This window comes from Malaclemys terrapin, chromosome 23 (assembly GCF_027887155.1).
Source record: "Malaclemys terrapin pileata isolate rMalTer1 chromosome 23, rMalTer1.hap1, whole genome shotgun sequence".
In the NCBI taxonomy this organism is placed as follows: domain Eukaryota; kingdom Metazoa; phylum Chordata; order Testudines; family Emydidae; genus Malaclemys; species Malaclemys terrapin.
The window spans coordinates 3,811,441-3,836,841 of NC_071527.1; the positions used below are offsets into that span (position 1 = coordinate 3,811,441).

Here is a 25,401-nt window from a genome sequence, read left to right on the forward strand (position 1 = left end):
GGGAGCTGGAATTTAAGCCCTTTCCCCAGAGACACTCAGGGTTTAAACCACAGAAAGGAACCAAAATCCCTTTATTTTATTGTCCTCCCCCAATTGTCTGTGCTTGGGGGGAGGGGGGGGGTTCAACTCCCACAGGGCCCCCCCCCCGGTGGTGCTTCAGCTGCTGGTGTCACAGGATGGCATGGCATTAGGGCAGGTGTCCCTGACCCCTTCACGCAGGGAAGGGACAGCAGGGAATGTGCTTTTGGCAGGCAGGGGCCTCCCCCCTGCCTGGGATGGCCCCCTGCATCCAGCCCTCTTCCCCGCCCCCCGGCAGGGTTGAGATGGAGCCCAGGGAATAATCCTCTCTTCCCCCCCCCCCCCCCCCCACACACACACACTCTGGCTGATTGCAGGCCCTGGCCCCCAGCACCACCTCCGCAGGCTGCATCTGTCCTCTCAGCCTGTGCCTCCTGCCCCCCTCCCATACCATGCTCCCCCAGGGCTGCCCCTAGCCCCAGGCTGGCATCACACTACCATCTTGCTAGCAAGGAGAGGTACACTGCAGAGCTGGGTCACTGGAGGGGGACACTGCAGCCAGTGGGGGGACATAGCCTCTAATGTTACTGCCCCACTGGTTCGGAGGCCAACGTTTTTAAAAAACAAACCAAAACGTACAAAGTTTTTCTCTGGTTCTGCTAAACCATGACTGTAGGACTCAGGACAGAGGGGGCGTGACTTGGATAACCTTTAGGGCAAAGAGAATACTTGCATATGGATTTTTTTTTTTTAAATAAAAAACATCTTTTTCCCTTAAAACCTCACCTCTCTCTCCCTGTAGAAAACAGCAGCTGGGGATGGCAGCTCAAGCATGCCATCTGCCAGCCCTGGGTCTCCTGGCAGTGCCCGGCTCCTCGGTCGCTCACATTAAACACACACACGCGCGCGACACAAACGGTCCCAGCGTTCTGCCTCCAGTTCCCACAGCGACCAGCCAGCTCCTGCCCCCCCGTATCCTAGATTAGAAGCCTCTGCCTCGTCCAACGCTCTGGTCATGGGGCCTTCTCTGAGTAGTGTGGGGCTGGGGCTGGCCCTTCGCCTTGTGCCCACGCTCTTGGATTCTGGGTAGAAAGAGTCCCCACGCTCCAAAAGAGATCTCAGCCACCAGCCGACACTGGGAATGACTAGTCGTCCCCCCCCCATGGCGGTGCCCCCCAACCCAGCCATGGGCGTCAGCCCTTCCCCTTGCTCAAGGGGCTGCCCCCGCCCCGCAGTCTTTGGCACTTGACGTTGGCAATCTCCCAGGGATGGCAATGGGGGTGGACTGGCTATAACCACTTGGCACAAAATAAAATGAGGCCCTGGTGCTTGTCCTGGGGCAGCTGGGAGGGGCGGGGGCTGTGCCAGTTCTCTCCTGCGGGGGGCGTTGGAGAAATCTGGCAGTGAATGGGGGCAGGTCTGTAGTATAAAACAGCATCTCCTGGGGAAGGTGGGGGCTTGGCCACTGGGATGCTGTAAGCTCTTCCCAGCCAGCCCTCACCCCCCCATCCTGTGGTCCAGGGGATTTCCCAGTATCCCACTGTGCCATTCTGGCTTCCCCTAGGGCCTGCTGGGAAAGTGGGGGAGCCTTCCGCCCCCCATGGACACAGCAGGGCATAGGGATGGTGCTGGGTCTGGAGGCACCGGAGAGCTGGGGTAGCAGGGGTCACCTCCCTGGCCTGGTACAAGGATAAAAAGCCCCAGCTCCATGGGGCGGGGGGGAATGGGGCTCTCCCTGGGGTCCGGCTCGCTGGCAGGGTGGGGCCGGTAGCCCGGTGGGGCTAGTTGCTCGTCATACACTTGAAGCGGTTTTTGAAGTAGAAGAGGCCGTGTTTGACGCTGACGCTGCTGTCGCCCGAGGTGGGGTAGCGGAACTTGGCGTACTGCTTCTCGCTCTCCGACTTCTGCCAGGGCAGCTTGAGCTTGGAGGCGTGATCCACCACCACGTCGGCGCACGAGCCCACATGCAGCACGCCCAGCCCATCGATGAAGAACTCTGCCGGGGAGAGGGCACGGGGGTCAATGCAGGAGGGGCCGGGTCAGCCGGCCCAGCAGTGTATGACTGGGGGTGGGTGCGGGCGGCTGTGAGCAACGGGGATCGAACCAACATCCCAGATCCTGGGTCTTCCCCCTGAGACACCCCCTGGTGTTCCCTCCCACTGACCCCTCCCCATCTGGCTGCACTGGAGGGACAGGTTGCCCAGGGCTCCTGGGCACCGGGCGCTGACGCCCCTTGGGATTTCGGGAACCAGGCCCCAGAGGCAGGAAACTGCCACAAAGCATCTCGTTCCCCGGGTCCTAGTAAAAGTGGCAACTTCTGTTTGGCATGTCAGCTCTCCGGGTGGCACTGGCTTGCCTGGCTAACCAGCATGCGGTAACGCTGATAGCCCTATTGCCTCGGTTGGCCAGGGACCCCCGTGTGCCCTGCAATGGAGCCCCATGTTAGCATTCCCATGCCACAGAGAGGGAAACTGAGGCGGGGGGCGGTGACCAATGCCACAGTGAGTCAGTGTCAGAACTGGGGATAGAACCTAGGAGTCCTGGTTTACCCCCAGGCTCTAACCACTAGACTCCCACTCTCCTCCCAGAACTGGGGATAGAACCCAGGCATCCTGGCTCCCAGCCCCCGCCCCTCCTGCTCTAAGCACTAGGCAGGTGCTACAGTGGTGTGGTGCAGCCCTGTCACGAGCCCTCCCCCGCACTCACCCAGGTGGGCGACGCGGCTGAGCCGGGGGTCAAACCCCACCTCCAGCACCTTGGCCGTGCGGGCCAGGAAGAAGTTGACAACGCCGTCGGTGACCACGCAGTCGGGGAAGCCCTCGAGGAGGTGGTGGTAGCCCTGGCGCGTCTGCAGGCAGTCGCCCTCCTCGCCCCCCGCCTGCACGCTGATCTTCTGCCGGTAGGTGGTGGTGACCCCCGTGATCTCCCGCACTCCGCCCCCCACCTGCCAGACACGCCGACGTGAGCAGGGAAATGGACGGGCTGCCGGGAGCAGCACATGGGGCCCTTGGCCAGCTCCCTCCTCCCCTGGGGACCATGGGCCAAACCCCCCCTCCCCTAGACCAGCTCCCCCGCTCCCCTGGGGGCCTTGGGTCAGCTCCCCCACCTCTCTTGGGCCACCTCCCCCGCTCACCTGGGGGCTCTGCACCAACTCCCCCTCCCCTGGGTCTCCCTCCCTCCCCTGGGGGCGTTGTGCAGGGAGCTCCGACACCTGCTTTCTTTCCTGTGACCCATCGTGCCCTGCTGCCCCCAGGGGCGAAGACTCGGGTGCCCCCAATGCACTGGGGTGGGAGCCGCATGGTGCAGGGGATAAGGATTTGGGGGTCCCCGGCCAGCTGGGACAGCTTCTGAGACTCCCACCGTGTCATGTCCCGCAGTGGCCACTAGGGGGCTCCCCTGCCCTCCCTGCGGCGCTGGCCCCATGGCTCCATGCTGAACTGTGGGGGTGGGGGAGCGGCGGGGTGGGGGTGGGGCTTTGGAATCCCACTCTCAGGAGTCCTCCCCCTCCCCCCCGCCCAGGTGTGGCCGAACTCCCCCCAACATCCCCAGCCAGGCACGATCTGGGATAGGGATAGCTCTGTGGTTTGAGCCTTGGCCTGCTAAACCCAGGGTTGTGAGTTCAATCCTTGAGGGGGCCATTTGGGGCAAAAATCTGCCTGGGGATTGGTCCTGCTTTGAGCAGGGGATTGGACTAGATACCTCCTGAGGTCCCTTCCAACCCTGATAGTCTATGATTCATAACTGTACATCCTGCAATTTCCCCACTCCCCCCCCCAAAAGGCATGGCCGGCCTCCCCCATTCTCCCCCAGGTGCAGCCGCCCCGCCCCACTCACCAGGTCCAGGCTGGTTTTCTCCAGCACGTCCACCAGCTTCTCCACCCGGGTTCGGGGCGTGAAGATGAAGTCATCGTCCACCCACAGCACGTACTTGGTGGTGACCTGGGAAATGGCTAGATTGCGCCCTGCGAACCAGCCCTGGTCGGGGAAGCAGGGGACACATCAGTGCCTGGCCCGGCCACCCGAGCCCTACCCGGCCCTGAGCCCCAAGATCCGGGTCTCCCCTTACCTTGCCGAAGGGCATGAAGTACTGCTCTATGTGGGGGCCCCCCACGGCCTCGGGGTGCTGGCTGTCGTCCGCGATGATGATGGTCACCGTGGGGTAGAAGCGGCGGATGCTGGCGATCAGCACCCGGAGCTTGTCGTACCGCAGGAAGGTCTTGGTCGCAATGGTGACCAGGGCGCTGATGTTGTAATCTGCTGGGAGAGGGGCAAGAGGTTTATGGGGAAGGGGAGCAGCACCCCAGGGAGGGGGGGAACCTGCCTTGGGGGGGGACAAGCTCCCCCCGCAATTCCAGCCTCAGACAGATGCTGCTGGGTGCCATCTGCTCCAGCCACTAGAGAGCTGGACAGGCAGGGGGAGAGGCTGAGATAGAATTCAGGGGACCCCAGTCATGCGGGGAGGTGCAGGCAGGATTCAGGGGGACCCCAGGTTGTGGGGGATAGTGGGGGCAGCCTTGACCCTGAATACCGTGGGCTGACCTTTCCCTCCCCACTGCAGAAGCCCGTAGGTCACCCGGCACAAGCCCCCCACCCCCGATCCTGGCGCCCGCCTGGCACTCACCTCCGCCATCGCCCGGGGTACCTGGGTTATAGAGCTTGGGCGTGGGCGCATGGCGGATTCGGATGGTGAAAGACGCCTGGTGCCCATCGGTGGCAAACTGCACTGGAAAACAAAGGGGGAGACGGGCACTAGGAGGGGGAGGAGTCAGTGCAGAGGAAGTTCTGGGGTACAGGAGCCCCCCCGACAGGAGGGGTCCCCCAGGGGCCCAGTACCCCCCGGCTTCCATGGCGCTCTCTCCTCTCTCCCGCAGCCCGGAGGGGGGGCCACCTCGACACAGACCCCCTTGTGCTCCCGTCCCACAGCAAAGCCAGCCTTGTCCCCGGCCGGCCCCGGGACGGGAGGAGACAGGCCAGCCTCGTTGCCCAGCCAGTCTCTGCGGTTTGGGGGCTGGGAATATTCCCCTCCCCACAACACAACAGCCCTGGGGGCAACTGCCCACTCTTTACGGTGCCCCGGATTGGCTTCCCCCACCTGGTGTTTTGCAGCTCTACCCATGCCAGGGCTGCCTGATGGCACCGGCTACTGCCCTCTCCTCTGGCCTCCCCCATGTCCTCAGCCCCCCTCCCCAGCCCCCTGCTCCGGAGCCTAGCACATGAGTGACACAGCCCCCACCAGGGAGAACTGGGGTGTGACCCAACAGGCTCCAATCAGAGGCTGCTGGGAGGGGGAGGAGCTCAGGCCAAAGGGGCAGACGTTAGGGGTGATGCCCCAGAGAGGGGAGTGCTGAAGACAGCACCAGCCCGTGGCCGCCCGCCCCTTGGAAAAGCAGATTTGGCAGGGAGGTGTCAAAGGGGGAATTTTCTGCCATGTTCAGATGAGGCCTGTGTGTACCGCAGTTTCCCTCTGGACTTTGCCTTGCTACCTGGGGGGGCAGAGCAGGAAACGCCGGGGGGGGGGTTGTGGTGGTGGTGGTGGTGGGGGCAGTCAGGAGACAGCCTGGGGTGGAACGAGCGGGTGGCCGTTAAAGGACTGGCTGAAACTGCCCCAGCTCAAGGGAGGGGCTGCAGGATCCAGACAACGGCCTGCCAGGGGGCTGCGTAGCAGCTGGGGTGGAGCCCAGATCCCAGGGACACGTAGGGGGCCTGGCTGGGGTGCAGCTTTGGACTGGCCAGAGAGGAAAAGGGGAAGGGGGCTAAACGGGAGGGTGGGAATATAACACTGATGGGTGTGTGGGGGGGTGTCTTTTAAAAACTGCTCCATTCTGTGGCTGCCCCCCAATTTCTGTGGTTGCGTCACCCTGACCGACCGGGCAATACCCTGGAATAATGCCCCATTGTGTAGTGCCCTTGTAGCAGGGACTGGGGTCGCTGACCCCAGCTGTGGCTGGTTTAATGAGGGCCCTTATAAGAGGGCTGGGGGGAGATGTGGAGAGGGAAGGGCCTGGCTGCTGGGAGCTGAGCAGGGTCCCTAGAGTGGAGCAGGGCTGGGGAAAGGCCAGAGGAGCTGGGGAGCTCTGGCCTGGAAACCCCCCAGGTTGCAGGCCTTGCTAAAGGCTAAGAAGGGTACTGGGGTTGCAGGGGGTAGGCAGAGGCAGTAGGTCCAAACCCTCCTTGCCAGTGATGAGTGGCTGATACTGCAGGCCGCCCCAGTGAGCGGGGACTAGATGGTGACTGGCAGTAGCCCAAGACTGAGGTGAGGTGGGGATAGGGGGTGGGAGACTGCGGGGTACTGCACGGGGCGGAACCCTGAGGTAAGGGGCTCCAGGGTCCGGGAGGGACACCAGGGCCAGCGGCAAGCGAGACACCGGCCTGCAGAGGGCGCTCCTGAGTGGACAGAGCTAGTTCCCAGGATGACCAGCAGGAGGCGCCGCAGCGGTGAGTCATTGCCCTGTTACAGCCCAGTACTGATCCTGCCCTCTCCATGAATCAGAGAATATCAGGGTTGGAAGCGACCTCAGGAGGTATCTAGTCCAACCCCCTGCTCAAAGCAGGACCAATCCCCAACTAAATCATCCCAGCCAGGGCTTTGTCAAGCCTGACCTTAAAAACCTCTAAGGAAGGAGATTCCACCACCTCCCTAGGGAACCCATTCCAGTGCTTCACCACCCTCCTAGTGAAATAGTGTTTCCTAATATCCAACCTAGACCTCCCCCACTGCAACTTGAGACCAATACTCCTTGTTCTGTCATCTGCCACCACTGAGAACAGCTGAGCTCCATCCTCTTTGGAACCCCCCTTCAGGTAGTTGAAGGCTGCTATCAAATCCCCCCTCACTCTTCTCTTCTGCAGACTAAATAACCCCAGTTCCCTCAGGCTCTCCTCATAAGTCATGTGCTCCAGCCCCCTGATCATTTTCGTTGTCCTCCACTGGACTCTCTCCAATTTGTCCACATCCCTTCTGTAGTGGGGGGCCCAAAACTGGACACGATACTCCAGGTGTGGCCTCACCAGTGTCGAATAGAGGGGAATAATCACTTCCCTCGATCTGCTGGCAATGCTCCTACTAATACAGCCCAATATGCCATTGTCCTTCTTGGCACCAAGGGCACACTGCTGACTCATATCCAGCTTCTCGTCCACTGTAATCCCCAGGTCCTTTTCTCCACAACTGCTGCTTAGCCAGTCGGTCCCCAGCCTGTAACAGTGCATGGGATTCTTCCGTCCTAAGTGCAGGACTCTGCACTTATCTTTGTTGAACCTCATCAGATTTCTTTTGGTCCAATCCTCCAATTTGTCCAGGTCCCTCTGGACCCTATCCCTGCCCTTCAGCTTAGTGTCATCCGCAAACTTGCTAACAGGGGAGGTGACTGACTGGCCCTCCCCTCCCTGCCCTGCACTCTCCACCCTCCATGCCTGATTGGCCCCCTGGGACGGACCCAAGGGGGGGCACACAGGGTCACAAGCCCTATACTGGAATGTTCTGTCAGGGGTTTATGGCCTGTTGCAGGATGGTTCCCCCCCCCAAGTATTGCCCCTTGCCCCACCCTGGGCCAGTTGTCAGATTCTCACGCCCCCCCCCCCCCGCGGCGCCGGGTGCCCACCTGTGTCCGCGGTGTTGGGGTGGAAAAGCGTGTTGGTGTAGGTGACGAACTGCAGCTGGCGGTTGAGGTTGTCCAGCTGGGTGGCTGATAGCGAGAGACACGTCTCCCCCTCGCCCTGCGCCTTCACCCCCTCCACCACCGCCGCCACGTCGAGGGTGCCCAGGGTGGCCGTCAGGGTCACCTAGGGAGGGGGGGAGAGGGAGGCAGGGTTAGCGCTTGGGGCTAGGTGTGGCAAGGGGGCGGCTGGTGGCAAAGGGCACTGCCCCTGGCTCGGGGATGGGTGCTGGGCTGGCACTGCCTGGGGAGGGGCGTGTGACGGGTGACCATGTGTCCTTGGGCTGAATACGGGACCCCTGGTAAAATTTTGCATATTCAAGCGAGTTCCACCACCATCGAGCAGAACTGTGCAGTACAAACGTTCAAATGAACACCAAGTTCACTGCCCCTCTGTTACAAAGAAATGCCACTAGCTGGATTCTTTTCATTTATCTTCTTATCTTATCGCGCGCACAAACTCCCGTACACCGCTCTCACGCAGGGCTGGGGAGGTGACGACTGGCCCTCTCCGCCCTCCATGCCTGATTGGCCCCCCAGGACGGACCTGCCTCTCCTGGTACTGGCCGCCGCGTCGGCCTGAGACAACAGCCGTGGGGCACACAGGGTCACATGCCCCACCCCGCCCGATTTCTGCCAGGGTTCACACCAGAATGTAGCCAGCCGCAGCTTTTCCACCATAGGCGTGCGCACGGGGTGTGCCCAGGCACACCCTAATGCAGGGGTGGGCAAAGGGCCCCACTCTCCCAGCGCGGCAAGTTGCGGGGTCTGCGCTCCCAGGCTGGAGCGCCCGGCCGAGCACAGCAAGTCGCGGGGTCTGCGCTCCCAGGCCGGAGCGCCCGGCCGAGCACAGCAAGTCGCCGGGCCCCTCCCCTGGAGCCATGTCGCCACGCACGCAGGGCTCTGGGGGCTGGGGCTGCGCGCTCCTGCGGGGCAGCGTATCTGGCTCTGCACGGAGCCAAACATGCTGCTAGGAGCCTCATGGTAAGGGGTCCGGGGACGGGGGGGTTGGATAAGGGGTGGGAGCAGTCAGGGAGCAGGGTGGGTTGGATAGGGGGTGAAATCCCGGGGAAGTGGTTAGGGGCGGGGTCTCTGGAGGGGGCAGTCAGGGAGCAGGGGGGTTTAGATGGGGCATGGGAGTCCCAGGGTCTGTCAGGGGGTGGGGGGTGGATAGAGGTCAGGGCAGTCAGGAGACAGGGAGCAAGGAGGGTCCTGGGGGGGCAGTTAGGGTGGGGGGGGTCTCTGGAGGGGGTGGGGGGGTTGGCTGAGTCAGGAGTTCTGGGAGGGTTGTCAGGAGGCAGGGGTGTGGAGAGGGGTTGGGGCAGGCAGGGAGTGGGGGGGTTGTATGGGTCGGGCGTTCTGGGGGTCCTGTCAGGGGGCGGGGAGCGGTTGGATAGGCATGAGAGTCCTGGGGGTCTGTCTGAGGGCGGGGGTGTGGATAAGGGCCGGGGCAGTCAGGGGACAGGTAGGGGGTAGGATCCTAGGGGGGCAGTCAGGGGACAAGGAGCAGGAAGGCTTAGATAGAGGGTGGGATCCTGGGGGGCAGTTAAGGGCAGGGGTCCCAGGATAGGGTAGTCGGGGACAAGGAGCAGGGGGGGTTGGGAGTTCTGAGGGGGGCAGTCGGCGGGGGGAAGAAGAAGCATGGCTGCCCAGAGGATTCAGGGGGCCTGGGGTCTTCAGCAACAGGGGGCCCCCGCCGCTGAATTGCTGCCGAAGACTCGGAGCGGAAGAAGCTCCGGGGGCCTGGGCCCTGCGAGAGTTTTCCGGGGCCCCCAGAGTGAATGAAGGACCCCGCTCCAGGGGCCCCGAAAAACTCTCATGGGGGGGCCCTGTGGGGCTTAGGGCAAATTGCCCCCCTTGCCTGCCCCCCCCCCCCCGGCGGCCCTGAGAAGGAGGGTGTGGATGAGGGCAGGGGCGGGGCTAGGGCAGGGTGGGGGCGGGGCTCCCTGGGTGCACACCCGAATGAAAAGTGCTGCGCACGCCTAGGCTTCCCACACTGTGCGGGAGGGACCGGAGCTTGTCCCTTCCTGCCCACCTCCAGGCTGCCGCCGGCCGCCCCCCAAACCCAGCCGCCGCCTGGCCCCCAGCTGCAGTGCAGGCAGGAAGGGGTTAAGGCTGCGTGGAGAACCTGACTGCACGGGTGAACTGGGGCAGAGAGGTGGCGCAGCAGGGGAGGGGGCCTAGCACGGCTCTAGAGCGGCGGAGAGGCCCGCCCGTGCCGGGGCGGTGCGGGGCTTTGACACACGCAGGGCTCAGCTCCTCCTGGCCAGCGCCCCGGGCTGGAGGGTCTTGGGTTCTCCCGGGACGCCGGCCCAGCCAGAGGCGGGGGGATGGAGGGAGCCTGCCGGCCAGGCTGCTGGTGCGCTGAGCGCTCCGTCCATGGGCTGGTTCTCCACACAGCGCTGGGAGCGGGCCGCGCCCCGCCGGGGGGTGGGGTATGGAGGAGCAGCGGGGCTGGAGGGGGGGGCAAAGCAGGGAGAGGACAGCGAGAGGGGGAGCACGTAAAGGGCCCGTGAGTGGGCAGCAGAGGCGACACGTAACGGCTGCCACCTGCCCGCACTCGCCAGCCACCGCAGCTCACCGCGCGTAGCCAGCGCCGGCTGGAAACGGGACAGGGAGCGGGGCCCTGCTGGCCGAGAGCCGGCACGCAGCAGGGCAGCGGCCGACCTCGCATGCTGCATCTTCGCCCCGCCACCAGCCTTGCACATCCACCCCCGTCGTCAGCCGCTGGACCCCCCCACTCACCGCGGGCGGGCGGCTGGCGAGCAGGGACTCCGCCAGCAGCAGGACCCACCAGTACTGAGGGGGTCGGGGAGACAGAAAATACGGGACAATTTGCCCGTTTTTAAGAAAAAGTCTTAACGACGGGACTGTCCCTTTCGAACGGGACGCCTGGTTGCCCTAGGGGTGTGGAAAGTGCCCATGCTGGCCCTGTGCAATGGAGCCGTGACCCTCGGGCCCCGGGGTGACGCCGTTCCCGTGAGGACAGACGCCAAGCGTCTGCCCTGGAATAAACTCCTCAGACCCACCCTGTGGCCCCCAGGGCCGGGCTGGTGCTGCTTCCCCCCCCCCCAGCCTGGCCTCCATGTGCCAGCTTCCACCAGGCAGTGCTGGAGCCTCACCCTGCACCCCCCCCACGGTGAGCCCCCTTCATGCCTTACCTTGTACAGTTTACTGCTGGCTGCCTGCAAGCTGAGCCCTGGGGAGACATGACACGGGATTAGTGAGACCCCCAGGAACCTCCCAAATCACTGCCCCAGCGAGCTCATGTCCTGCCCACTGGTCGTCCCTGGGCAGCAGCGCCCGGGGGCAGGGAATGAGTCAATAGGGGCTGCAGTGTCCGGCCCCAGGCCGTGTGTGCCATCCCTCCACCCAGCCCCTTCGCCCCCATCACCACTGGCTCTGTTCCGTCCTGGGAGCAGGGGGTGGGTTGCCCCGGAGTGGGGATGGCAGGGCAGGCTGAGACACTCACCTGGGATGAGGATAGTCCGGAGCGGGCGCACCTCCACGCCCTGGGCAGGGTACTCCAGCGGGGAGTTGGCTCTGACGATCAGCAGCTGGTCAGCTGGAGACTGGGTCCTGGGGGGGAAGGAGGGAGTGAGGGGGATAGGCCCAGCTCCGGCTGTGCCCCAGGCAGGAGGGGCGGGGGTCTCTCTGGCTTTATGACCCAGGCGTGAGGCCCCTCCCCAGCCCTGTGCCCCCTCCCCAGCGTGACTCACCGCTGCCGGTAGCTCTGGTACTCCTGTTCCCGGCTGCGGCGGAGCCGCGCCAGCTCCGCGGGGCCGAGGGCGGAGGCGAACTCCAGCGAGTAGAGGGGGCTGAAGAGCTGTTTGGGGAAGGGCAGCTTCCCGCCGGGCGCCACCTCGCACGAGCAGGAGTTCCTGGGCAGCAGCCTGCGGAGACCAGGGACCCGGTCACGCCCGCCTGCCCCTGCCCCGGGCCGATGCCCCTGCCAGCCTGCCCCTGCCCCGGGCCGATACCCCTGCCAGCCTGCCCCTGCCCCGGGCCGATGGTGACGCCTGCCTGCCCCTGCCCCGGGCCGATGCCCCTGCCAGCCTGCCCCTGCCCCGGGCCGATGCCCCTCCCAGCCTGCCCCTGCCCCGGGCCTATACCCCTCCCAGCCTGCCCCTGCCCCGGGCCTATACCCCTGCCAGCCTGCCCCTGCCCCATACCCCTGCCAGCCTGCCCCGGGCCGATACCCCTGCCAGCCTGCCCCTGCCTCGGGCCAATACCTGCCTGCCCCTGCCCCGGGCCGATGCCCCTGCCAGCCTGCCCCTGCCCCGGGCCAATACCTGCCTGCCCCTGCCCCGGGCCGATGCCCCTGCCAGCCTGCCCCTGCCCCGGGCCTATACCCCTGCCAGCCTGCCCCTGCCCCGGGCCGATGCCCCTACCTGCCTGCCCCTGCCCCGGGCCTATACCCCTGCCAGCCTGCCCCTGCCCCGGGCCAATACCTGTCTGCCCCTGCCCCGGGCCGATGCCCCTGCCAGCCTGCCCCTGCCCCGGGCCTATACCCCTCCCAGCCTGCCCCTGCCCCGGGCCTATACTCCTGCCAGCCTGCCCCTGCCCCAGGCCGATGCCCCTGTCAGCCTGCCCCTGCCCCAGGCCGATACCTGCCTGCCCCTGCCACGGACCGATACCTGCCTGCCCCTGCCCCGGGCCGATGCCCCTGCCAGCCTGCCCCTGCCCCGGGCCTATACCCCTGCCAGCCTGCCCCTGCCCCGGGCCGATGCCCCTGCCAGCCTGCCCCTGCCCCGGGCTGATACCTGCCTGCCCCTGCCCCAGGCCGATGCCCCTGCCAGCCTGCCCCTGCCCCGGGCCTATACTCCTGCCAGCCTGCCCCTGCCCCAGGCCGATGCCCCTGTCAGCCTGCCCCTGCCCCAGGCCGATACCTGCCTGCCCCTGCCACGGACCGATACCTGCCTGCCCCTGCCCCGGGCCGATGCCCCTGCCAGCCTGCCCCTGCCCCTGCCCCGGGCCTATACCCCTGCCAGCCTGCCCCTGCCCCGGGCCGATACCCCTGCCAGCCTGCCCCGGGCCGATACCTCGCTGCCCCTGCCCCGGGCCGATACCCCTGCCAGCCTGCCCCTGCCCCAGGCCGATACCTGCCTGCCCCTGCCCCAGGCCGATACCCCTGCCAGCCTGCCCCTGCCCCAGGCCGATACCTGCCTGCCCCTGCCACGGACCGATACCTGCCTGCCCCTGCCCCGGGCCGATGCCCCTGCCAGCCTGCCCCTGCCCCGGGCCTATACCCCTGCCAGCCTGCCCCTGCCCCGGGCCGATGCCCCTGCCAGCCTGCCCCTGCCCCGGGCTGATACCTGCCTGCCCCTGCCCCAGGCCGATGCCCCTGCCAGCCTGCCCCTGCCCCAGGCCGATACCTGCCTGCCCCTGCCCCGGGCCGATGCCCCTGCCAGCCTGCCCCTGCCCCAGGCCGATACCTGCCTGCCCGTACCCCAGGCCGATGCCCCTGCCCCAGGCTGATACCCAAGCCCCAGCTTCCCTGCCCTACCCTAGGTTGATACCCCCGCTCCTGCCCCAGACAGGTACCCCTGCGCTTGCCCACCTGCCCCTGCCCCAGGCTGATGCCCCTGCCCTCCTGCCCCAGACAGACATCCCCACCCCTGCCTTCCTGCTCCTGCCCCAGGCTGATGACCCCATGGAAGGGGTGGGGACCCCAGTGCTGGCAAGAGGGGGGGAGTCTGGGGACCCTCCCACCAGGAGCAGGCAGGGCTCTGGGGAAGTGTCCACTGGGGAAGGGCTGGGAGCCAGGAAAATCCACTTCCCAAGGCCCATCTGTGACGTTATTGATATAATCTGGGACCATATAGATCATTGTTGCAACCAAGGTCTGGTAGTGGCACCCAGATCTTGTATAAAGGGGGTCAAATGGGGTGTCTAAGACACGGTTATGGTTTACTGGTTATGATTATGCTGTCTATATGTGTGTATCAGTTTTGTAGTTGAAGTTAGGAATATTGGCTCTATACTGTCTGTATGGCAAACTTAGGCTATGCTGCTGGGTGACATCCCAGACAACATGGTGTTAGCTCTGCCTAGCCTGCTTGATGGCCCATTAAAGGACCATCAGCTATACAATGGACCCATTGAGAGAAGGCAGATACGCCTTGTAACTCAGCAAAGTATGCAGGGACTGGCCCATGTGACTCCAGACTCCATCTTGCTGTAATTTTCCACAGTAAGAACAAAGGTGTTCTTACACCTGGAAAAGACTATATAAGGCTGATGCCTCATCTCCATCTGGTCTTCAATCCTGCTTCTTACCTCTGGAGGAACTTTGCTACAAGCTGAAGCTTTGAACAAAGGACTGAGGACCCATCCCAGCGGGGGATGTATTCCAGAGACTTGATTTGAACCTGCAGTTTATTCCATCGCTGCTGCAAGCCTGAACCAAGAACTTTGCCATTACTGTATGTAATTGATTCCATTTAACCAATTCTAACTCTCATCTCTATCTTTTTCCTTTTATGAATAAACCTTTAGATTTTAGATTCTAAAGGATTGGCAACAGCGTGATTTGTGGATAAGATCTGATTTGTATATTGACCTGGGTCTGGGGCTTGGTCCTTTGGGATCGGGAGAACCTTTTTCTTTTACTGGGGTATTGGTATTCATAACCATTTGTCCCCATAACGAGTGGCACTGGTGGTAATACTGGGAAACTGGGGTGTCTAAGGAGATTGCTTGTGAGACTTGCGGTTAGCCAGGGGGTGAGACCGAAGTCCTCCTAGTCTGGCTGGTTTGGTTTGCCTTAGAGGTGGAAAAACCCCAGCCTTGGGCTGTAACTGCCCTGTTTGAGCAATTTGTCCTGAGTTGGCACTCTCAGTTGGGTTCCACCAGAACCGCATTGTCACACCATCTCAGGAGCCAGGCTGCAGCCCTGCCCGTAGGGGCCAGTCCCGTATCCACCCCAGCCAAGGCCCTGCTGGGGCTTCCCCCGCCCTGGCCACCCCCTCCCGACCCTCCCCCACCCAGCCCCAGGATGCGGTCGGGCGGAGGTCCTTACTCGACGATCTCCTCCTTGAGCCGGAAGGGGATGTGGGCGAACTTGTTGGAGGGGCCCAGCAAGGGCTCACCCAGCAGCTGCTCGGGGGCTTGGTCTGGCCGGTTGCGCAGGTCGACTGTGCTGTAGGACTTGGGCAACCAGACGTGCAGGTAGAGCAGGGCCAGGGATGCCGTGACGACCAGCAGCAAACACAGGGACTTCTGCACCAGACGCATCCTGCAGGGGGCAGCGGGGAGGTGAGTGGGGGTGCCCCATGCCGGCCGGGGAGGGGGGATCTGGGCTGGGGGCTCCGGGGGGCCCCAGCCGGGCATGTGGGTTCAGGGACTGCGCCCACTTCCATCTCCGCTCTGTTCGGCTCCCAGCTCCAACCAAACTTTGCTTCCCGGGTCAGTTCTTGGCCCGGCGCCCTTTCCTAGCCTGGACCTGCCAGTTGTGGTGGGACGTTGCATCACATTGACTTAGATTAATCTCAACGCCCTGGAGACCCCAGGACCACCTAGGAGGGTTGGCAGTGCTACCTGGGGCGCTGGGCAGCTGTGGGGAGGGGTTCAGAGGGGGGGCAGGGGGTTCTGGATTCTCCCCCCCCCCCGCCGCAATGGAGATGGGGGGCCCAAGAGGGGAGGGCTCCGAGTGCGTGGAACTTGGGTGGACCTGCTTTCAAAGGGCATCGGGCTGGATCCACGCTGCCAGGGCAAAGGGTAAAATGCTGCTGTGCCAGCCTGCGATACCCACCCCCCCGCTGCCCCCACAGACCTGCTTCTGCCCCCAGCGGGACCGGCTTCTGGTGCCTCCCCGTTGACAGGGAATGGGCCTGGCTCTCAGCCCTGTTCCTCCCCGGGCAGCCGTTTACACTCGTGCAAAGCGGGTGTGAAATCGGTGTGGCACCAGTTATGCACAGGGGAGTGGGGACCAAAGCCGGTGCCAGGCAGCACAGCTTCCAGCCCCCAGGAAAGTGGGGCGGAGCCCACTACCCAGCCTTGGGAGCTCGTGCTGTCTGCCCGAGGGAGCTGGCTCGGCCCTGGCCGGTGCCAGCGGGTGAAGCAGGGTCTTTGCTGCAAGGGGCATGTTTGCCAACAAACAGAGGGTGAGAGGAATGCTGGAAAACTCATTTAACGCTGCGGTGCTGCTGGGCCGGCCGGCTCTGAGCTGGGTGCCAGGCTGGCAGGGCGGCTCAGCACCCACCGGCCCGCGGGGGTGGCTGCGAGGAAGGGATCCTGCCCTGTTCTCGAGGTGTGGGGTGGCGGCTGGCCGCTCAGCCCTTCTGAACATCCGCCTCTTCATTCTTCCTGGTCCCTGCGCCCTTTGAAAAACCTCCCACCAGGCATTGCCATTTGGTGGGTTAGGGCAACACCGAGAAGTGCTGACCGAGGTCAGGGCCCCGTTGTGCCGGGCACTGCCCCGACTCCGACCGAGATCATGGCCCCGTTGTGCCGGGCGCTGCCCCGACCGAGATCAGGGCCCCGTTGTGCCGGGCACTGCCCCGACTGAGATCAGGGCCCCCTTGTGCCGGGTGCTGCCCCGACCGAGATCAGGGCCCCGTTGTGCCGGGCACTGCCCCGACTGAGATCAGGGCCCCCTTGTGCCGGGTGCTGCCCCGACCCCGACCGAGATCACGGCCCCGTTGTGCCGGGCGTTGCCCCGACCCCGACCGAGATCACGGCCCCCTTGTGCCGGGCGTTGCCCCGACCCCGACTGAGTTCACGGCCCCCTTGTGCCGGGCGTTGCCCCGACCCCGACTGAGTTCACGGCCCCCTTGTGCCGGGCGTTGCCCCGACCCCGACCGAGATCATGGCCCCCTTGTGCCGGGCGTTGCCCCGACCCCGACCGAGATCACGGCCCCGTTGTGCCAGGTGCTGCTCCCCAGTAACTGCGTTGTGTTAACCGGCTCAGAGTCTGCCAGGCTCATTCTTCATTATTCGTATTACCAGGGGGCCACAGACCAGGGCCCCGCTGCGCTAGGGGCTGCACAAAGAACGGAAAGACAGGCCCTGCCTCAGGAAGCTTCCAATCTAACGTGGCGCTCAGAGGGCGGCTCCCGGCGCGGCAGTAACCTGGGACGTCCTGGATCCAGGCCCTTTCGGGAGCGGTGGGAGGAGGAGCCGCTTCCTTCCCAAAAGCGCCTTGAAGCACCGTCCTGGGGGGTCACCAGACAGCTTCAGACTGAGGGGGAAGCAACTGTTTACCCAGCACCGGATGAGAGCAACAAACAGGAAGGGGCCCTGTGGAAAGCATCACACGGGAGATGCTATTACATTTAATGTTATCTACACAATGTCACAACAACTTCTCACGCAATCAGTGCCGGCTCTAGCTTTTTTGCCGCCCCGAGCGGCAAAGCAGCAAAAAAAAAAAAAAAAGGTAAAGCCGCGACCGGCAGCACTTCGGCAGCAGCTCTACCGCGCCGCTTCATTCTCCGGCGACAATTTGGCGGCGGGTCCTTCGCTCCGGGAGGGACTGAGGGACCTGCCGCCGAATTGCCGCCGAAGAGGCCGACGTGCCGCCCCTTTCCATTGGCCGCCCCAAGCACCTGCGTCCTTCGCTGGTGCCCGGAGCCGGCCCTGCACACAGGTCTTTCCTGCTCGCCTCACACAATCCTCGCTTCTACAAATCTCGCGTTATTAGGATTACAGTTAGCTTGACTCTTGCTAACCAACTGTCATGCATTGCAATCCCCTTCCTGTCCGTTCTTTCTCTGCTTCCACACCCAGCATTCCCCGCCGTCCCCAAATTCCTGCTGTCAGGCTACCCCCCACTCCGCCTCTGCCCCGAGCGGCCCTGCGTTCCCTGGGGGTGCTGAGAAACCTGCTGCTATCTGCCCTGCAGCCCGGTCAGAGGCCACGCACAGCCCCGGGGAGGGGGAACCAAGAATGCAACCCCTCAAACAACCCCAAAGGCACGAACGCTGCCCTCCAATCCGGTCCCCGCTGCCACCCCCGTTGCCAGGATCCCACGGAATCCCCCCCCAATGGCGAGATATTCCCACGCGGCCCTGCCGCGAGTCACCAGCGGCTGACTCAACTTCCTTCCTGCCCCCGATTCCAGTCTCCGGGACGTTTTGTGGTCCGCGTGGGTGACGGCTCCACGGCGTTCTCGGGAAGGGCGATGCCAGCAGTGGGGCTGCTGAATGCAGGGAGGGCAGGTCTGCGGGAGTTGCCTCCTGGGCTCAGATTCAGTGGGGCAATAGGCGAGTGCAACCCCACCTTTACGTCTATCAAAGGTGTCACAGAGGGTGGGGGGACACACCCCGCCCCCGGAATCCTGCCCCACCGGAAAGCCCAGCGCAAAGGAATGGTCCAAACACCTCAGGCCCCCGGCTCCAGTCCGATACGGGCAGATATTTCCAGCTGGGGCCCCTGCACCTGCCCAGTGCGCCCCACCCCTCATGCTGAGAGCTCTGCTGCAACCCCCGGGGCAGAGACGGATGTGGCCATTGTCTGCACAGAACGTAGGCCCCCTCCCTTTTGGCACCCAGCGCCTCAGGGTAGGGGCAGGCTGGGTGGGAGCACACCTGCACCGTGGCTGGTTTCCGGAGCCCATGTGTGCTCAGCTGGGATAAATCAACTAGCACGGTGGGCAGGATCTGACTGGAAACCCAGGGCAGAGGGGCTGGTCCTCCAGGCTGTCCTGCTCTGGAGGTCATGGGCAGGGCAAAAGGCAGGCCCTTCAGCCCTGGGGGTAAGCTGCTCCCCCCTCCGGCAGCCCCTCAGGGCCGGAACTGGGGCCAGGGGCTGCTCCGACGAGAGAGGAATGAAAACCCGCTTGTGATTCCCTCTGCCCCCTGCCCCCCGGCATCCGTCAGCCACGAATCCATGCAAAGCCCGGAGCTGGGCCCAACTGGGGCAAAGTACCCCCCACCCCCGCTGGCCCACTGAGGTTCTCTGACCCCAAAGCACCCCCCACTGGCCCACTGAGGTTATCTGACCCCAAAGCACACACACCCCCGCTGGCCCACTGAGGTTATCTGACCCAAAAGCACCCCCCCCCCACCGCTGGCCTACTGAGGTTCTCTGACCCCAAAGCACCCCCCACTGGCCCACTGAGGTTCTCTGACCCCAAAGCACCGCCCACTGGGGTTATCTGACCCCAAAGCACACACACCCCTGTTGGCCCACTGAGGTTCTCTGACCCCAAAGCACAAACACACCCCCGCTGGCCCACTGAGGTTCTCTGACCCCAAAGCACAAACACCCCCCCACTGGCCCACTGAGGTTCTCTGACCCCAAAGCACCCCCCACTGGCCCACTGGGGTTCTCTGACCCCAAAGCACACACACCCCCGCTGGCCCACTGTGGTTCTCTGACCCCAAAGCACCCCCCCCCGCTGGCCCACTGAGGTTCTCTGCCCCCATACAGAGGTTACCAACAGCCCCTCCGACTTACAGCTACAAAGTCCGTGGGTTCAATCCCCGCTGCTGGAGCCAGCCAGAGGCGCTGTCACCGCTGCACAAACTCTGCCCGGAGGTCCAGGTCGAGCCACACCTGGGAGATGCTGCTGTGCTGAGGGGAGCAGGTCCCAGCTGGGTGCAGCGTGGCTCTGGGGACCACCTGAGCTCTGCCTTGCTCCGGTCGCTGCCTCTTTTCCCTGCTTCGGAAAGCCGAGGGAGTTGCCTCCCTTCCAGGAGCAGCGCTGGTTGATGTCTGCACCGTGCTTGGAACGGGCCGACGGGGCATGACACCGATTTGCGCAGGCAGGTACGTTACACCTGATCGTTCCCCGAGGTGAGGGAGGAGCGTGGGCTCTGCCCAAGGCTAAGGACCAGCCCACCGTCCAGGTGCCTGCGAGATGTTTGCACAGGACATATTTGCAGCGAGGGGTAACAGGTAGACTATTCCCTTCTGAAACCGCTGGGGATGAAGGCCGTTCCCTGAGGGTTACAGCGAACCCCAGCCAAGCATGTGATCGATCAGCCCGCCCGGCCCTGTCTTTACCGTCTGGAGCTGGGGCAGGCCTGAGCGTACCCCAAGAATGGACTCCGGACGGGGGCCGCAGGGCGGTCGCGAATCGCCCTGATGCTGAAAGGGGGCTGGAAGTCAGGGCCTGTCGGGGGAGGAAAAGGGGCACCGACGCGTCCCGTTATGGAGATCTCTTGCCAGCAGGAATGTCTCATGGAAGCTAGCCAAGGGCTGGATCCCTGATCAGCTGGGAAAGGGACTAATAAGGGCAGGCCCGTGACTTCCAATTCTGGTTTCCTTTCACCCAGAAGCTTGTTGTCAACGCAATTCCCTTGCTGTTAGCAGATGCTTTACCCTGAGCCTTTTTCAGTCAACTTCGGCTTGGGGCGGGCTGAACCGAGGGGGAGCCGGGGCGCACGGCTGCGGATCGGGGGACACTGCACGTGTCCCGAAGATGCGGGACTGGCCACTCCAGTGGGAGCAAGGTGGCCTGTGTAAATTGTCAGGCTGCAGGGGAAAAAGGGGTGGGGTGGGGGGCTTGCTGCAGGGGGAGAAGGGGCGGGGGGGGTCTTGCTGCAGCCCAGTGTGGAGGTTTGGGAGAACTTCCCCCTGGGAATGGGGGGCAGGAGGGAAGCGGAGGGAGAGGGGGTGGCAGTTTTCCCAGGGTATCTGGGTTAACCATGACCAGTGTCACATGGGATGAGCTGCACCCACCCAGTCTGGCTCTGGGGGGGGTTGTGAAATTCACCAGCAGCACGTGGCCGCCCCCGAGGCAGAGCACAGCCGGGTGAGCGTGCGCGGGGAATCTGGGTCACGGCTTGTGAGGGTCTCTCGACGGGCAAGCGGGAGACCCTCTCAGCAGGAGGCGGGTGGATCCCTGCCCCCCCACTCCCGCCCGCCCCGGAGTTTCTGGAGCTGATGACCCATGTGGGGGCCAGATCTGAAGCTACCTCTGTGGCAACTGCCCAAAAGATTCCCACCACACCAGCCAGTGCGTCTCTGTACCTTGGGGGGCTTGACAGTGCCTTCACTGCCAGCCCCCCTCCAGTGGCTGGGGTTAAAACAGCCAGACCAGGCCAGGGGCCCACCTACCATACCAAAGGGCAGGGCCTGTGCCTTCCTCTTGGTCTGCTCAGTGCCCGGCACAACGAAGCCTGGATGCCCACTGGGTACTATTGCAATACAAAGGCACCTAATGCAGGAGGGTATCAGTTTGAGATCAGGACCACCTGGCCCTTCCCGCATTGCTGGATGAGTGACGGGCCCAGGGGCTGGGGGGGGGGCTGGGTCCTGCCCCAGGAGGTGGGCACAACCCCTGCAAGGAGCCGTGCTCCCTTCTCGCCGGCCTCCGAGAGCCGCTGCTGGGCTTTAAAAGACAGCGAGAATCCGAGGTGCCCAGAGGCCAGGGGGATGGGCACGGCGTGCACACAGAGAGGCACAGCGTTCCTTCCGCTCTCTGCACCAGGCTCCCAGGTGACCAGACCCTCATGCTCCGGCGGCCTGGCCCTGCTTGGCTCCCTGTATAAGTTACAGCAGCCTCGGGGCAGCTGTAACCTGCACCTGGGGGAAGAGGAGAATTCCCATAGTGCAGTGCAGTCTGGCCACACCCCTCATGGGCGGGGCCTTGAGGGCAGGATTCTTAGGTGGGTCCATTTCAACGTATTCCTGGTGCCATTCCTTGTCCTGCCGGCTTTCGGGGCTTCGCCACATCCCGTCGCCAGCCACACCGCGCCGGTGAAATGACCTTCCCTCTTCCACTTGCCTCCCACGTACCGAAACGCAGCCAGCTCTGGGGAGGAGCGGCCAGGTGGCACACAGCACCAATGATGTGGGGGAAGGGGGGGCAAGCCCCCAGCAGACCAGACGACACTCAGGCGCAAAAGACTGATGCCGAACAACCGTGGCCACTTTATGCAAATCCATCATTCCCGACCCCTCCAGCTGGGCCAGGGCCCAGAGCCGAAACCTGACGTTTGCAATTCAAATCTATTCAGGGAAGCAGCATAGAGACCCATAGCTCCCCTCCCCCAGGAAGTGAACAGAGCCCCAAGGCAGTCACAAGACTGTGGTCAGCAGGAGTGTGAGCTTGGAGAGCCGGACTTCACCAGGGCTGTAAATAGAGCAGGTTGGGCAGCTGGGCGGTCTGGAGCACCTGCGTTCGGCTCCAAGCAACGCAGGCCGGCATAGGGGGCTTTGCCGTCGCAGGGGGGGCTGGTTCGAAGTCAGCTTGGGCTGGTGGCTGTGAACGGGGAGCAGATTTCACTCCGCTTTGTAAAGGGCAGGGTTGGCACTAACGGGCAAAGAGACCAGAAGCCTGACTAGGCCACGGGGACTTGAGGGCTTGTCTCTCGCCAGGAGCTGCACTGGTATATTGGCATTGTGGCAGCAGGCAGCACCCGCTGCGCCAGGCCCGGCACATGCCAGGACATGTGGGCACAGCGCTCTGGGGGCGTTCCCGGTGCTCTCCCCACGCTGGCGCCCACCCAGCAGCGGGCACGGCAGACAAGTGTCCCGGCATCCTGCTCGCTACCTGGTGGGAAGCTTTGGCAGTGCATTGTGGGATGCTGGCTGGAATTGTGGGAGCGTGGGTTCAACCCCCTCCAACCTATCCCACAATTCACTGCCTGCCTATGCCTCTCCCCAGGTGGATGAGGCATGGAGAGGGGAGCGGATGAAGGAGCAGTGCATTGTGGGATGGCAGTGGGAGGACTCAGCCTGATTTTACCCCACTGGTGTGTGTGTGTGTGTGTGTGTGGGGGGGGGGGGTAGCTTGCCCCACTGCTGCCCAGGAGATAACGCCCAGGTCTGTGCTCCTGGCACCCGGTGTGATGGCTGCACCCCCTTCCCCCCGCGGCAAGCCTCACCTCGGGGGTGACGCGGGGCTCCCACGGCTCAGCCCACAGCTCCCGATCTCTGGCGCTTCCTGGGCTCTTCTAGGGCCAGGCACGGAGACTCCCCCGTCTCATCTGGAGACCCTCACGGCTCCCACGGGTAGGGTGGCACCAGCCTGGGGTGACGGAGACACAGGGAGGCACTGAAGAATGGACAGAATCAGGGGATCCCACCCAGCTCTGCCCCACACCCCCTTCTCCAGGCTCCAGGAGGGCAGCGGGTATAGCTGTGGGGCAGAGGCGGGGGGGCCGGGAAAGCCCAGCCTGGGCTACCCTGCCCTAGGGATCTAGTGCCCGTCCTCGGGGTGGGACCAAGCTGGTGCCAGTCCTGGCAGGAGCGGGGAGCCTGGGGAGCCCAGGGCACTGCGAACCCTTCCCTTCCAACAGGGGCCCTGGCAGACCTGGCCCTGCGCAGCGGGGACGAGCCAGGGACTGGACCCCCAACTTGGAGGCGCGTCTTGACTGGGGCTTTTTGCAGCATAAGTCTCTCCTAGGCCCCCTCTCCATGCCCATCTCCTCTGCCAGCCTGAGCCCTCCCCATGCCAATTTCCCCTGTCTTCCGGAGGCCCCCCCAGTGCCCGTCTCCCCTGCCTGCCAGAAACCCCCACTGTCCATCACCCCGTCTTCCGGAGGCCCCCCCCATTACCCCTGCTGGCCAGAGTCCCCCCCATCCCCATTACCCCTGCCTGCCAGAGCCCCACCCACCCGGTGCCAATCTCCCCTGTTGTCTGTTTTCCCTGCCTATAAAATGCCTCTCCACTCTCCGGCCCCGTGGCCAGCCAGAGAAAAATACTTAAGAGTTTCATTGTTCTCTGTTGACACTATTGGAATTGGCATGGGGCCCGCTGTCCCAATCGCCCAGCCAAGAGGGGCCCTTAGCCAGCCTGAATGGCCCTCAGCGGTGCCCAGTGACACCCGGGCCTGGCAGGTGGAGTACTGCTACGTGACTCCCTCAGCTGGGGCAGGCATAGGGGCACCTCGGGGAGGCCCGAGGGTGATGTTGGGCCCCTGCCCCTCTCCTATCGACATCCCCCTTCCCTCCTGCCCGAGCAGCCGGTTCACTGGGGAGCCGGCAGCACTTTGCAGGGAAGAGGGGCCGCGGGGGCTGCTTCCCCCTCAGAGTTAGCAGCACCGGGAGGGCGAGGGGGACAGAGCTGGCAGAGGGGAGACAGTGACAGGCCCTGGGGGTGCGGGGAGACGGTGGGCAAGGGAGTGAAACAAGCCAATCTGAATGCCCCCACCCCCACTCCCAGGCAAGGTGTCCAACCCCAGGGGAGCCCACTCTGCGCAGGGTGCCCCGGGCCAGACGAGAGGCTGGGGGTAAATACTGAGGGGTCTGTGTGGAGACGGCCGTCTGGAGGGCTGGGTCATAGGTAGATAGGCCCATAGGTGCTGACTCCGTGGGTTCTCCGGGGCTGGAGCACCCATGGGAAAAAAAATTGTGGGTGCTCAGCACCCACCGGCAGCCCCACGGATCAGCACCTCCCCTTTTCCCCCAGTGCCTCCCACCCGCCCAGGTGCCCGACCGGTCAGCCCCTCCTTCTCCCTCCCGTCCAGTGCCTCCTGCCTGCCATGATCAGCTGTTTAGCTGCATGCAGGAGGCACTGGGGGAAAGGGGGAGAAGCGGGGGCAGGAAGAGGTGGGGGGGATGAGGTGGGACAGGGGCAGGGACAGGGGCAAGGTGGGAAGGGGCAGGGCGGGAGTGGCGGCTTGAGGGGAAGGGTGGAGTGGGGATGGGGCAGGGCAGAAGTGAAGGCTTGGGGGAAGGGTGGAGTGGGTATGGGGCAGGGTGGGATGGGGTCTTGGGGGAAGGGTGGAGTGGGTATGGGGCAGGAAGAGGCAGGGCAGAAGTGAGGGCTTGGGGGAAGGGTGGAGTGAGGATGGGGCAGGAAAAGGCAGGGCGGGGTGGTGGCTTGGGGGAAGGGTGGAGTGGTGGCTTGGGGAAAGGATGGAGTGGGGAAGGGGCAGGGTGGGGTGGTGGCTTGGGGGAAGGATGAAGTGGGGAAGGGGCAGGGTGAGGTGGCGGCTTGGGGGAAGGATGGAGTGGGGAAGGGGCAGGGTGGGGTGGCGGCTTGGGGGAAGGATGGAGTGGGGAAGGGGCAGGGTGGGAAGGGGAGGGCGGGGTGGCGGCTTGGGGGAAGGGTGGAGTGGGGATGGGGCAGGGTGGGAAGGGGCAGGGCGGGGGTGGCGGCTTGGGGGAAGGGTGGAGTGGGGAAGAGGCAGGGTGGGGTGGTGGCTTGGGGGAAGGATGGAGTGGGGAAGAGGCAGGGTGGGGTGGTGGCTTGGGGGAAGGATGGAGTGGGGAAGGGGCAGGGCGGGGGTGGCGGCTTGGGGGAAGGGTGGAGTGGGGAAGAGGCAGGGTGGGGTGGTGGCTTGGGGGAAGGATGGAGTGGGGAAGAGGCAGGGTGGGGTGGTGGCTTGGGGGAAGGATGGAGTGGGGAAGGGGCAGGGTGGGGTGGTGGCTTGGGGGAAGGATGGAGTGGGGAAGGGGCAGGGTGGGGTGGCGGCTTGGGGGAAGGGTGGAGTGGGGATGGGGCAGGGTGGGAAGGGGCAGGGAGGGGGTGGCGGCTTGGGGGAAGGGTGGAGTGGGGATGGGGCAGGAAGAGGCAGGGCAGAAGTGAGGGTGTCACGGAGTGTGGGGGGACACCAGGCCCTGCACCCCCGGCTTCCTGCGATTCACCATGACTCCCAGCCAGCCAGTAAAGCAGAAGGTTTATTTAGACGACAGGAACACAGTCCAAGACAGGTCTTGCAGACACAGACAACAGGATCCCCCCCATTAGGTGCATCTTCAGCCAGTGACCCGGGGAAGTTCGAACCTACCCCCGTTCCCGTGGACAGGGCCGGCTTTAGGCCAATTCAACCAATTCCCCTGAATCGGGCCCCGCGCCTAAGAGGGCCCCGCGCCCTAAAGAGGAGAATCG

At 64.2% G+C, this 25,401-nt stretch overlaps 1 protein-coding gene across 3 annotated transcripts; it reads right to left on the bottom strand.

The window, feature by feature from the left end:
- Window positions 1-54: 54 nt before the first annotated feature.
- B4GALNT1 (beta-1,4-N-acetyl-galactosaminyltransferase 1) lies at window positions 55-19,859 on the bottom strand. 3 transcript variants are annotated; one of them, XM_054013043.1, is made up of 12 exons: window positions 19,074-19,859; window positions 16,746-16,913; window positions 14,695-14,910; window positions 11,393-11,566; window positions 11,146-11,252; window positions 10,835-10,872; window positions 7,620-7,800; window positions 4,640-4,741; window positions 4,085-4,275; window positions 3,853-3,993; window positions 2,725-2,962; window positions 55-2,014 (listed from the first exon to the last, which is right to left on the bottom strand). In XM_054013043.1, exons 3-12 carry the CDS (start codon window positions 14,907-14,909, stop codon window positions 1,800-1,802), a joined length of 1,602 nt encoding a protein of 533 aa, XP_053869018.1. In that variant the 5' UTR covers window position 14,910; window positions 16,746-16,913; window positions 19,074-19,859; the 3' UTR covers window positions 55-1,799. The 3 variants fall into 3 exon arrangements, with proteins under 3 accessions (XP_053869018.1, XP_053869019.1, XP_053869020.1); XM_054013044.1 differs by having other exon boundaries at window positions 4,085-4,272; window positions 19,074-19,857; XM_054013045.1 differs by lacking the exons at window positions 10,835-10,872; window positions 11,146-11,252; window positions 11,393-11,566; ... (1 more) ...; window positions 16,746-16,913; window positions 19,074-19,859 and having other exon boundaries at window positions 4,640-4,736; window positions 7,620-7,738.
- Window positions 19,860-25,401: the final 5,542 nt, after the last annotated feature.

What these genes read in the sequence shown, in the direction of transcription:
- B4GALNT1 (XM_054013043.1), bottom strand. Translation starts at nt 14,909, where the DNA reads ATGCGTCTGGTGCAGAAGTCCCTGTGTTTGCTGCTGGTCGTCACGGCA. An exon ending in CTCAAGGAGGAGATCGTCGA is followed by an intron (nt 11,567 to 14,694) that starts GTAAGGACCTCC and finishes TGGTCTCCGCAG; the next exon opens with GCTGCTGCCCAGGAACTCCT. An exon ending in CCAGCAGTAAACTGTACAAG is followed by an intron (nt 7,801 to 10,834) that starts GTAAGGCATGAA and finishes CCCCCTCCCTAG; the next exon opens with GTGACCCTGACGGCCACCCT.